The sequence below is a fragment of the Rosa rugosa genome, chromosome 2, assembly GCF_958449725.1.
Source record: "Rosa rugosa chromosome 2, drRosRugo1.1, whole genome shotgun sequence".
Lineage (NCBI taxonomy): Eukaryota > Viridiplantae > Streptophyta > Magnoliopsida > Rosales > Rosaceae > Rosa > Rosa rugosa.
The window spans coordinates 21,901,464-21,914,405 of NC_084821.1; the positions used below are offsets into that span (position 1 = coordinate 21,901,464).

The window sequence follows — 12,942 nt, forward strand, 5'->3', positions numbered from 1 at the left end:
CAGAAACACAAGAAAATTTATCTGGACCTAGAAATTTTTCTGATGGATATTTCAGATACTGGTTTGGAGCCAAGTGATGCGGATGTCTTCGGTTTCAAACCAACTAATTTGGATGTCTTTTATGTACGTATGGGCGGAGCCATTCTCAAGGGCAACATTCGTACAGGCTGGTTGACAGAGATGGATGTAAAGAGTTACCGTGATGAAAATAGTCTCCGTGATGTGTCTTTGAAGATATTCCGATCTGTGCTCCCATGGCCTACACCAGTTCCTAGACTGCCACAGCATGGCCATGGCCTCATCAGTTAGAGCAAATGGTAATTTGCATGTGGATTGTTGAAATACCGGCATCACCAAACTAACTAAACTTTCATCTACTGTTGCATGGGTTGCTGTATTTCTTTTCCTCAACTATGCTTTCAAGGTTTTTCATCGATCTAAATATTTAGCAGTATAGGAGTTAGATATTTTGCTGGAGGATGGAAAATCGAAAGTTATGCATGTATGGTGGATGTAAAATTGAACATGAATTAAGTAATAGAAAAAGACTGTTGAAGATATGAGGCAAATAGCATTTTGGCCCTTCCAATTTGAGAGTGTCAACTTTCTTCCATGACTTGCTGAAACTGAAAGAGCCACTGAATGGATAAGCAGCAAGCATAAGACAGAAATTGCTTGTATAAACTCAGCACCACTCAAAAAACAGCTATGGCATCACTGGCTGTCCAGATAACCCCAGTCTCTCACCCAAAAGCTCACACTCACTCCCCAATCTCTCTCATCCCTAAATGCACCTCTCTCACAGAACTCCAGCAAATCCACGCCTTGTCCATCAAAACCCATCTCCAATATGACTTCTCTGTCCTCGCCAAGCTCATCAACTCCTGCACAATCAACCCAACTAGACACTCCATGGACTATGCCCACCACCTGTTCCACCAAATTCCCCACCCGGACATTGTCGTCTTCAACACCATGGCACGTGGTTACTCACGCTTCGATACCCCATTTCGCGCCATTTCACTCTTTTCCCAGGTTCTATCCTCAGGTCTCTTCCCAGATGACTTCACATTCCCGGCTCTTCTCAAGGCTTGCGCCGGCTCTAAAGCCTTAGAAGAAGGGAAGCAGTTGCATTGCTATGTTATCAAATATGGAATGCAACTTAGCATATTCCTGTGTCCTGCTCTTATAAATATGTACACTGAGTGCAGTGATGTGGATGCAGCTCGACGGGTATTTGATAAGATACCGGACTCTTGTGTTGTTGTGCATAATGCTATGATCACAGGGTATGCTAGAAACAATCGGCCTAATGAGGCATTGGCATTGTTTCGAGAGTTGCAAGCAAGTGGTCTTAAGCCAACCGATGTTACTATGCTTAGTGCTCTTTCGTCGTGTGCTTTGTTAGGTGCTTTGGACTTGGGGAAGTGGATACATGAGTATTTTAAGAAGAATAGGTTTGATAGATATGTTAAAGTGAACACTGCATTAATAGATATGTATTCAAAGTGTGGGAGCCTGGAGGATGCAGTGTCTGTGTTTGAGAACATGAGTGTGAAAGATACACAGGCTTGGTCTGCAATGATTGTGGCGTATTCCAAAAAATTGTACCAAAATATTACATGGAGTTTTTGCTTAGTGGATTTTTTATTTTTTTATTTTATCTTTTGTAATAAAAATAAATCAAAGTAATTGTTAACGTTAGAGTCCGCGGGGTCTCTAGTTAGCTTAAGAGAGTGAGAGAGAGAGAGAGAACGACACAAGTGAAGTATAGTGGTTCGTCTCCCGCCTTAGCGGGAAACTACGTCCACTTGAATGTTGCACTATATGTGTTTGGGATTACAAAGTGTGTAATGGAGTGATTTGAGTTGTGGGAGGAGGCATTCCTTTTATAGGTGAAGGAATGCTTCTCCTTTACATTTTCTTAGATGTGGGATGACTAAAATCACTATTCTAGTCTAGAAAGCATGTTTGTGAAGGCAACTTTGCAAGGGCGGGAAGGTGGCTTTCCGGCAACGGTTTTGTCACTTCCGGATACCGTAGCGTAGCTTGAACATAGGGCTACATGATGCAAGTAGCGGTTGGGCCTCACCATGGCTTGTGGGTGTCTCAAAGAGGGTGTTACTGATGCTTGGTGAGATAGCAAACTAGTCATGCTAGTAGGTATCTACAAGTCCCCGAAGTCTGCAAGCAAGAGGAGCTTCTTGGTTGGGGAGTTATAAGCGTGAAGTCATCAAGCATAAGTGACCGGGCAGCACGGAGCCCCTACAAGTCCCCGAACTCCGTAAGCAAGAAGGGACTCGTTTGATCCTGCACAATGAGACAAAAACGCGCATATGTAGAATGCTTTGTTGTATTGGTTACCGTTCGTATTAATGGAATGCGAAAAGAATTTGATTTGTAACGAACAACAAATGGTAGAAGAATTCAATATTCCATTAATGTGTACGAACATGTAAAATATTGGTAGTTGTATATGTGGATCTTATGGTCATATAACACGCACAATAGATAGTGGCAAGTGTAATGGGTGTCCATATAAAATTGTGGGAGTAGTCCCGGTGACATCGTATGAAGCATTTGTGAACTTGGGGCTTAAGTAAAACATGTTGGACATGATCGAGCAAGTTGGGTGTAGTTGAGTGTGTAGGCGCTGTGCGAGCATGTGAGGCGTGGCCCAAGCGCAAGTCGTGGCCATACTCGATACCCAAGCGAGTCGTAACCCGAGCAAGTCGTTTATCCGAGCATGTTTAATTAAGTCGTAAGTGTCACAAGCTTCTAGATGCATGTCACATGAAAGTGCATTTAAGCATGTATGTGTGTATCATATACTTATAGTAAAGTTGCTAATAACATTTTGTAGGCATGTTTAAGGGTCATGGAGACATGTATAGTCATGGCAAAGGCTCTAATTGCAAGAGCGTAAGAGATAAGACATAGTTACTTATCTTATGCCGATTTGGAGGTTAGCGGAGTTGGCCGAGCATGACGGTCCATTGCTTGTGGCGGATAAAGTACTCCGATAATGTCCATCAACTTGTAGTTGCGGTTGAATGCTCCATAGAAATAATTGAATTTCCTTGAAACAAAATAGATGATTAATATGTAGATTTGTAAAATCAACATAAATAATTTGCATATGTACTTCGATGAAATTTTAAGCAAAATTGTAGTTGGCAACAAATGACATATTTGATTGTGTGCCGCTAATGTGAGATTTAATATGGCCATGTAATATAGAGAAGAAATTTCGATGTATTCACCATATATAATTCGTTTGCTAATTGACATAACAAATGTGCATGCATGTCATGGGCATGAGCTCAGCATTTTAGGTGGATATATATGTACCACGAATGTCAAATATTGGCAAGTGGATTTGGATAGGTCATCTAATCATGGGACACAAGCATTCATGAGGCTCCTGAGTTATTCTTACTGGAAGAATAAGCGGCATGTTTAGATAGTTGGATTCTAAATGACTCTGCCTAAAGTGCACGACATGAATATGTAGTATACGTGTGTGGTCACAGGTGATGGCATGACGCCCTGTCAATTGCCTATAAGGTACGTAGGTGAGCGAAGCTCTCTATATATTGACATATGTGTGCTATACGCAATAGCTATTCAATTAAGTTGGTTTCCGAAAGAAGAGAAGCATCAGTGCTTTGTGTCTGACTATATGGTCATACTTGAGTAATTAAGTATTATAATGAAAGCATGTGGCTATGTGTGTATGTGTTCGCAATGAATGTACCGATTCCAATATTTAATTAAGGCATGGCACGTGCTATGGTCAGATGGTAGCATCTAGCAATTTGAACACTTAATTAAAATATGGTTGCATCCCTGCATGTGCCCAGAGGCTCATAGGAGAGGTAGATAGCATGTGCTGCGTCTCTACATCATAAATAAGTGGGCCTTCACAATTTCATCATGCTTTGGTTTGATAAATCATCCTGGCTATGTGGTGCAAGCATGGCCACGTGGTACTTGTATAAATAAGGAGTAAAGGTCGGACTTAGCTCGTGAATTGGTATATTTGACTGCCGTCGGAGTTCGAAGCGTGGCTGAAAACCAGCGCCTGAAGGATCTGCTTTTGGGTGCGTTTTCACAGAGGCAGCTAGGTGGTTGGAGGTTTGGGCCAGCGGAGTACTGTGGCGGAGCAGTGGACTCGGAGTTCGACGGAGACCCAGAGCTCAGCGGAGATGGTCGTGACTTTGAGCTCGGCGGAGATAGCACTTGGAGGTCGGCGGAGGCCTTGTTTGCTAGCGGTGGCCACGGATGTCGACAGCCAGCGGAGCGATTTCTGCTGTTGGGTTGCTGGGAGAGCAACTGCAACTGCTGACGCTATCGTGGCTGGGAGCGTCGTCGAGTTTTGTCGACAACGGCGGTTAGTGGTGCCACGAACTCACTGTTGGATGGACAACGGAGCTGTGGTAGCGGGGGAAGTGTGGCGAGCGGAAGTGTGACTCAACGGAGGTAGTCCGGCGAAGTCGGGCTAGCGGCGGCTTGGTCAGCTGAGGTGCTACTCCGCGGAAGTGTGGCTCAGCGGAGCTTTTGCCGGCGGAGGTGATTGGCAGAGCTCTTGCCGGCGGAGAAGCTCAGCGGAGGGAGGCTAGCTGAGCGGAGCATTTGGCCGGCGGTGCTTTGAAGAACATGGGTTCTTGGCGGAGGTTTTGCGATGCTGGAGCCTAGCGGAGGAAATTTGTCGCTGATGATTGGGTCGTGCAATGGAGGTTGCCTAGAGGTGACTGCAGGTTGGCGGAGCGGAGCAGAGGTTGCTGACCGCTGGGCATAGCTAGCAGTGGTGTCCCGCTGGTGCTGATGATCGACGAATGGCCATGGGTGCCCAGCGAAGCTTTCTGGGTGTCCAGAGTGAATCAGCACGGATTTTTTTTTTTGGTAGTGTAGCGTTGACCACTTGAGCTGGCGTTGACTACTTTTGGGTCAGTAAGGCCAGCGTTGACTTTTTTCGGTCAGTTGGCGGAGGACCTCATCTTGACTTGGAATTAAGCAAAGAGCCTAAGTTGCACTTGATGCAAAATTTTGCCTTTTGTTTTATCGCTAAGATGGGTAGTGGTAGTGGCGGATGTAAGGCTTGATTGAGAATACAAGGCAAGGAAGGTCGAGTGCTTCTAGCGCCAATGTTAACGTTAGAGTCCGTGGGGGTCTCTAGTTAGCTTAAGAGAGTGAGAGAGAGAGAGAGAGAACGACACAAGCGAAGTATAGTGGTTCTTCTCCCGCCTTAGCGGGAAACTACGTCCACTTGAATGTTGCACTATATGTGTTTGGATTACAAAGTGTGTAATGGAGTGATTTGAGTTGTGGGAGGAGGCATTCCTCTTATAGGTGAAGGAATGCTTCTCCTTTACATTTTCTTAGATGTGGGATGACTAAAATCACTATTCTAGTCTAGAAAGCATGTTTGTGAAGGCAACTTTGCAAGGCCGGGAAGGTGGCTTCCCGGCGACGGTTTTGTCACTTCCGGATACCGTAGCGTAGCTTGAACATAGGGCTACAAGATGCAAGTAGTGGTTGGGCCTCACCATGGCTTGTGGGTGTCCCAAAGAGGGTGTTACTTATGCTTGGTGAGATAGCAAACTAGTGGTGCTAGTAGGTATCTACAGTAATAAATAGAAAATAAATTCAAGATAAATTATTAAACTTTTTCAGAACGAATCATTCATTTGGTGCTTCAATTGCTGATGTGAAATCATGATCAGTTTCATATGTCAATTCATTTGATGCTACAACAACAATCTGTAATTGATTTTGATACTTTTTTGTTTTGAAGAGAAATTGGTTTTGATTCTATGATTAAAGTGATCGGTGGGATTCTAAAAAGTTGGTTCCAAATAGAAGGAATTTTTTTTAGAATTAGTCAACAGCCAAAGCAAATACTTCCATCAATTGGATTTGAGAACTTAAAAAAGTTGGTTCCAAGTAGAAGGAATTTTTTTTTTCTTCAGAATTAATCAACAGCCAAAGCAAATACTTCCATCAATTGAATTTGACAGATCTAAGTTCTCAAAAGACCGAGCATGAATTTATTTTTTGCCACTCGGGTTGTATAGATTTTGATTAAAACAAACAAAATTTGTTATATGTTGTTTCATCAAGTTTTAAGATTTGTAGAGGATGGTGGAGATGTCAAATTTTGTCAGATACCTGCAAATAAGGTTTTAGAAGAAACTCATAGGCATCGGTGAATTAGGGTTCTCTAAGATATATCAAAAATGAAAATAATTGTATTTTATAATAGGAAAAAAAATTCAATTTACCCCCCCCCCCCCATCAACAGCCAAAACAAATACTTCCATCAATTGAATTTGACAGATCTGAGTTCTCAAAAGGCCGAGCATGAATTTATTTTTTGCCACTCGGTTGGTATAGATTTTGATTAAAACAAACAAAAATCTGTTATATGTTGTTTCATCAAGCTTTAAGATTCGTAGAGGATGGTGGAGATGTCAAATTTTGTCAGATACCTGCAAATAAGGTTTTACAAGAAACTCATAGGCATCGGTGAATTAGGGTTTGCTAAGATATATCAAAAATGAAAATAATTGTATTTTATAATAGGAAATTCAATTTACCCCCCCCCCCCCCCCCCCCTCTGAACTTTAGGCCTAAAATCAATCTGGTCATAAAAAAAGAATCTCTCACTAGAAGGGCCTGTGTCACTGTGTGTGTGTGTGTGTGTATATATATATATATATATGTATATACTAGCATTTCCTCACACATGCTCTGCATGTGCAAGTTATTATTATTATTTTTTCAGAAAATAAAAAAGAAAAGTGTGTTCAAGTAATTCCTTATTTGTGTGTCTGGCCCAAACTCTAGGTTACTTGATCTAGTGGTAATAGGATTTAATTAGAAGGATCTAGATATTCTTATTCAATGTATGATTACCTTTCCTTGTATGATTCAGATTCAATGCATTGTAATCCTCTATATAAAGAGGCCCATATTATCAATGAGAACACACATCAATTCTCTCTCAAATATCGTTTTCCTAAAACACGTTATCAGCACGAAGTCCTAACCCTGAAACAAATAGCCAAATCTTGATTCAAGAAGCTAAAAACCTTGAATCCGAATACAAAACCTTGAAGCCTTTTCTGCCTCCACCTCACACCTTGAAGCACTTGATCCCAGGAGTCCAGAACCGGCGGTGCCACCCGAAGAACCAGCCGGAAACCTACCGAACCGGCCACCGGAAGCTCCATACAACCTGCAGCAAATATTCCACCGGTTCAGCATCTTCCGGGCATCCAATTTCAACCAAATTTTTTCAGCCGACACCTCTCAATCTGAAGATTCAGGAACCGGAAGAAAAAGCACAAAAACCGACCTAAAAGTGGGTGAACCGGCCGACTAAACCTTCTGCAGAAAACAGGCAGAAAAGAGAAGAAAAGAAAAAAAAAAAAAGGGAGGAGGCAGCCCTAGCCGAGCCCAAGCCGCGTCAGTAGCACAGTCAGCAGCACGTGCCACGTCAGCACTGAACCCCACTGCCACGTCATCAGTCAACCCCTATGATTCTCGAGCCCAGCCAGGACATGCTAACTGTTGAGCAAGCTCAAACTTTGGAAGCAAATAGAGCAGCCTTAGAGGCAAATAAGGCGCAAGCCATCATCCTAATGACTTGTCATATGGATGATTCGCTCCAGTACGAGTGTATGAATGAAGAAGACTCCAGAAGGCTGTGGGTCTCACTCGAAAAAAGATTTGGCACCGTCCGTGACTCCCTACTTCCTGACCTAGAAGTGCGATGGCATAGCCTCCGCTTATGTGATTTCAAGTCAGTTCTTGACTACAACTCGGAAGCACTTCGCATAAAATCCTTAATGGAATTCTGTGGTAAAGAGATCACAGATGCGATGTTGATTGAGAAGATTCTCTCTACCTTCCCCATCTCTTCATTGATGGTTTCTAAGAACCATCGAATCAATGTTACTGCAGGACGTATCACAAGGTTTCATGAGATCATTGGAGCTATGAATGTCGCTGAAAAGCATGACAACATCCTTGTGAAAAACTATAATTTGAGATAAGTGGAAACATAGCATATTCTGGAATCCAATTATAGTCGCGCCCCTAAGAGAGGGCACCAAGAGCGAAACCCTAATCTTAGGGATACTTCTGGACGTTCTGGTCCATATAATCGCTCTACTTGGGAAGGTAACCGCCAAAATAGGCGAACACGGAACCGAAGAGGTAAACGTGGAAAGAGAGAGGGAGGCAACTCCTCTGGCCATGTTGGTGGCGCCACCAACACTAAGAGCCATCTAAATGACGCTTTCAAAGCTCCTCAATCAATAGAGTCTGAGCAAAGAGATGTATGTTCTCGATGTGGAGTATCCGATCATTGGACACACATTTGTAGAGCTCGTGAAGAAATTGTCACCGCCTACAAAGCATATTGTGAAGCAAGAGAAGCTCACGATGTGGAACAAGAAGATCAAGAAGATGATTTAGAGTACAGGGTTGAAGACTACAAATCTGGCTGGGATCAATAGATCGCCAATTCTGTTTAAGTCTTTATTTTTCCAAGAGATGTAATAGGCAATTGCCATATATTTTTGTAGTAAATGCCAATGGTTTAGTTTTTCTTCAAAGTAGGCTCACCCAAAGTAAGTGTGATGTCTAGGAAGGTTATGAGATTAGTGGTACTTAAGCGAGCCTTGCTCCACCGACATCTCTCTACTCACCTAGTCACATTTATTTTGGAATTACCTAAAGAAGTTAGACGACTACCATTGTTTTGCATTAGCTAGCATTTGGGATTAGATTTTCTTTGGTCAAAGAGACAATGATGTAACTCCGTTGGCTCATGAATAAAATTTTGAGTTCTTTTCATTATGACTCCATTTTGATTCTGAGCATATTACTTTGTGACTACAATGACTGGGTCGTCAGTATTAATTCAAGGACATGGAATAGCCCAAGTTCCCCCTGCCAAATGGCACCTTGATTACTGTCACAGAAACTCTCTACGCTCCTAGGGCAAATCGTACCCTACGAATAGCCAACAGATTCCATGCGAAAATGCATGTAGAGAACGGAAATGAGTTCCTTTGCAATACCTCTAATGATTGCGAACAAAGGCGCATCTTAGAGAAGTTTATGTGTCTCTCTAGTGGACTCTATGTCACTATTCGAGCTATTAAATCCAATAAAAGTTATGAGAGAAGATCTCTTGGATTTAGACACATATTGGCTTTGTCACGACAGGATAGATCATCCTAGTCATGATATGATGATCCGTCTACAAAAGACTTCACACGGACATCCATTCTCTCGAGCGAAATGAAGCATGAATCAAAGGTTGATTCTTGGACTAAGTGTGACCGCCGTCGTCCACCACCAGCCTAGGGCTGGCACAGTCCCTATCCATGACACCATGGATGGCGTCCATCATGGTGATGGCGCCCCAGGTGATGCTGCAATCACCAACTTGCTTCAAATAGCGTTTCAGACGCTCAGGCCCAACCAAAATCCTCGTTGGTTGCTTCTAAAGCCTCTTGCTCGTTTTACAAAGCCCGTTCCTTAGGAAAATTAGGACTGAGACCGTCCTATGCAAATGATATAAAAATACTCATTATGTTCTTACATAGAATCCATAGGGATTCTATGGACTAATCCAACCAACTTGCGGACGTTTAAATATCTCATGATATTGGTTGACACGCAAACACACTGGTCACGTGTTGTACCATTGTCCACCTGTAAATGCTGCTTATGCTACACTTCTAGCACATATCATATGACAATGGGCTCACTCCCCGAATCATCCTATTCAGTCAATTGGATTTGACTATGCTAGTGAGTTTACATCGAAGACCTTCAATGGTTATTGCATTGGGACTGATGTTGGACATCATATTCCCATGAACACACCCAATTGGTCTCGCGGAAATGACTATGATGGTAGTCCGGACATTGGTAATGCACACTAATTTCCTTATATCCGCTTGGGGTGATGCAATATCGCATGCAGCTATGCTAATTCGTCTACGACCCACTGCCACTCAATCTACCTCTGCGTTACGGGTAGTGATTGGGTACAAATATCGTACTTACGCACATTTGAGTGAGCTATTTATGTGCCAATTGCTCCGCCACAGCGCTCTATAATGGGTCCTTACATATGAATGGGCAACTCAGTTGGATTTGAGATTCCAACAATCGTCCGCCACTTAATGCCCTTGCTAGGCGATCTCCTTACCGCTAGATTTGCGGGTTGTCACTTTGATGAGACAGTCTTCCCATCGTTAGGGGGAGATAAGAACATGAATGTTCAGCAGGAACGACAGGAATTGTCGTGGCCTGTCCCCACTATGTCTCATCTCGATCCCCGTTAAAGTGACGAGATCACACAAATATGCTGCAAGGATGGACGTCTCTACAAGAGGACGTAGCGCCACCCTACACGGAGGTAGGCATGGCGCCAATGCCATAGAGAGTGGCACTTTGGCGTTACAGGCCATGGCCCCAGCTAGGATGCGTGAGAGGCCCGTGGGTTCGAAGGATACTTTGGCACACTCCAATCCTTTGATCATCGACACTCAAAATCCTTCTCATGAGAATCTTCCGGGTTATGGTTATCGTTGGGGGACGCCTCAACGTCAGAACCTATTCCTGAGAATGTAGAGCTCTATGAAAATTACACTAGTGTACATGAGACGTGGGATGGAAACTCCATCATAATTGATGATGTAGTTGCGCATTTCGTTGGGCATGAGTTTGTTGAGTCAGATGATATCGAACCACGCTCCGTTGATGAATGAATGCTAACGTAGAGAGATTTGGCCTAAATGGAAAGATGCGATCCAGGTTAAGTTGGATTCTCTAACGAAGAGGAAGGTTTTTGAGCCCACCGAACATGTGGGTCCATCTCAAAAATAATTGAGTTGCGGTTTGAGATTTGACCCAACCAAATTGGGCGGTACAGAAACGTTTTGGGCTCAACACCGACCTGACCCGAACTACGCCCGCCCCGACCATCAATCCACCCAAGCAAGAAAACATTGATTCTTCTATGATTTGTGGCATTCTTGACCTGAGCCTTTCAGGAAATCCTATTATACAAGAGGTTTGTTCCTTTTATTTGGTACTTTGCTAATTGTTAGACTGTTAGCTATTATGCTTGTAGTTATTGCTGGACGCATTGCAACTTGCAAGCAACTAAGTAACTGAGGAAACAAATAGTTGGTGTCTTTACTATTCTCAATTTTCCAATGGTAAAATGGAAAATTATATCGGATTTTTTTTTGTAAATTATTTATGATACATATATCGGAGTTTTTTTGGCTCAGTTGTTCTCGGAGATTATGGGTTTTGTTTAATTACTCAGTGCAGAAAGTTTGGTCTTTAATGTAGTGTCTGCACATGCCCTTCTTAAAGCTCAAAGGTATGGCATTTTCGGGCCTTTTTGTTTTATTTTCATTAAAGAATAGACTGAGGGGTTTTGGGACTGTTAAGAATTCAAAAGTACTTTCTTTAGGGTTTTTATGGTGAAATTGTTCAAATGGGTCCCTTTCTTTTAATGCAGCCTGGTTGGGAATTTTGAAGACCCACTTTTAGTTTCTTCATGGGTTTGTTGTAGCTGGATGATACTGAGTAGGGCTGGGATTTGAAACCGAAAAACCGGCTAAACCGCACCGAACCGGACCGAAAAATCTGATTCGGTTCGGTTCTTCAAAATATTAACATGCATGTTTTTCGGTTCGGTTCTTTATATGGTAATAACGGTTCGGTTCCGGATTTCATTTTTTAAACTTGTGTGGAACCGAACTACTAGATATCAAATAATAGGTATGCAACTATGCATTAATATGCACCAGACCACCACTCAATATTCTATCTTTTATCCACTCAAGACCTTCTTTTTTGTCTGCTCCACTCAGTCTTGTCCCCTCCAAATGATCTATTAAAAAACTCACACACTCTCTCTCTCCCCTCTCCTCTCGCGTCTTGTCCCCTCCACATATTCACCTACCTATTGTTTATTAATCTCTTCTTTTCTTCTCCTCTTTTTGAGAAAACTATTCTTTTTCTTTCTTTCTTTTCTTCGTTCTCTACAAAGAAAACATTAAAGCAGATTGGTTTCGTCGGTGGGTGGACAAAAGGTGCGGCAGCTTGCAGATTATATGTGGAAGAGGTCTGGGCGGCAACTTCTTCTTCAACTCTCTGCTTCAAATCCGATGGCGTCGCCGGTGGTTCTCCTTGGCAATAGGCAGTCCGGCGTCTGAGGTCCGAGCTGCAGTGGTTCCAAGGTTCAAGCTGCAGTTCGGTCTAGGTCGAAGGAGGATCTGAGGGTTGAAGTTGCAGTTCGGTCACTGATTGGATCTCTAATTCTTCAATCTCCTCTCTCAATCTCGAGCTTCTTTTGGCTTGATTTCTAATTCTAATTCTGTTTGGGTTTGCATGATTTCTTTCAGATAAGCATCGAAGGGTGTTTGACTCTTTGCAGACTTGGTGTTTTTAGATTTGCTGTGTTCTTTGATGGAGAATCTGAGAAATTTGCAGAATCTGAGAAATTTGCAGAACATGATGTGGCTGGGAAGCTGGATAGCTTTGCAGCTTTGCTGCTGTTTTGTTGTGTGTACAGAAACCGTAACCGAACCGAACTAAACGGTTCCGGTTCCAAGTCGGTTCCGGCAAAAAAAAGTAACAACACCGAACCGGAAAAATATTGTCGGTTCCGGTTCCGGTTCCAACAAAAAATGTCCAAAAACAAAACCGATCCCAGCCCTAATACTGAGCTCATTGGTTTGCTTTAGGAACTGGCCCTGTTGTTTTGCAAACGATATGTTCCCATACTTTCTATTGATTCTGAGCTCATTAATGTTTTCTACTACGGTTCAATATGAATAAGGTTAATACCCAACCCCATCCCCTCATGAGCAAATACTAGTAATTCTCCAATGTTTT

General features: G+C 42.7%; 1 protein-coding gene across 1 annotated transcript; it reads left to right on the forward strand.

Annotated features, from left to right (window-relative positions):
* Positions 1-487: 487 nt before the first annotated feature.
* Positions 488-11,645, forward strand: LOC133730547 (pentatricopeptide repeat-containing protein At2g02980, chloroplastic-like). The gene is made up of 3 exons (XM_062158118.1): positions 488-1,607; positions 11,363-11,419; positions 11,561-11,645. Exons 1-3 carry the CDS (start codon positions 709-711, stop codon positions 11,643-11,645), a joined length of 1,041 nt encoding a protein of 346 aa, XP_062014102.1. The 5' UTR covers positions 488-708.
* Positions 11,646-12,942: the final 1,297 nt, after the last annotated feature.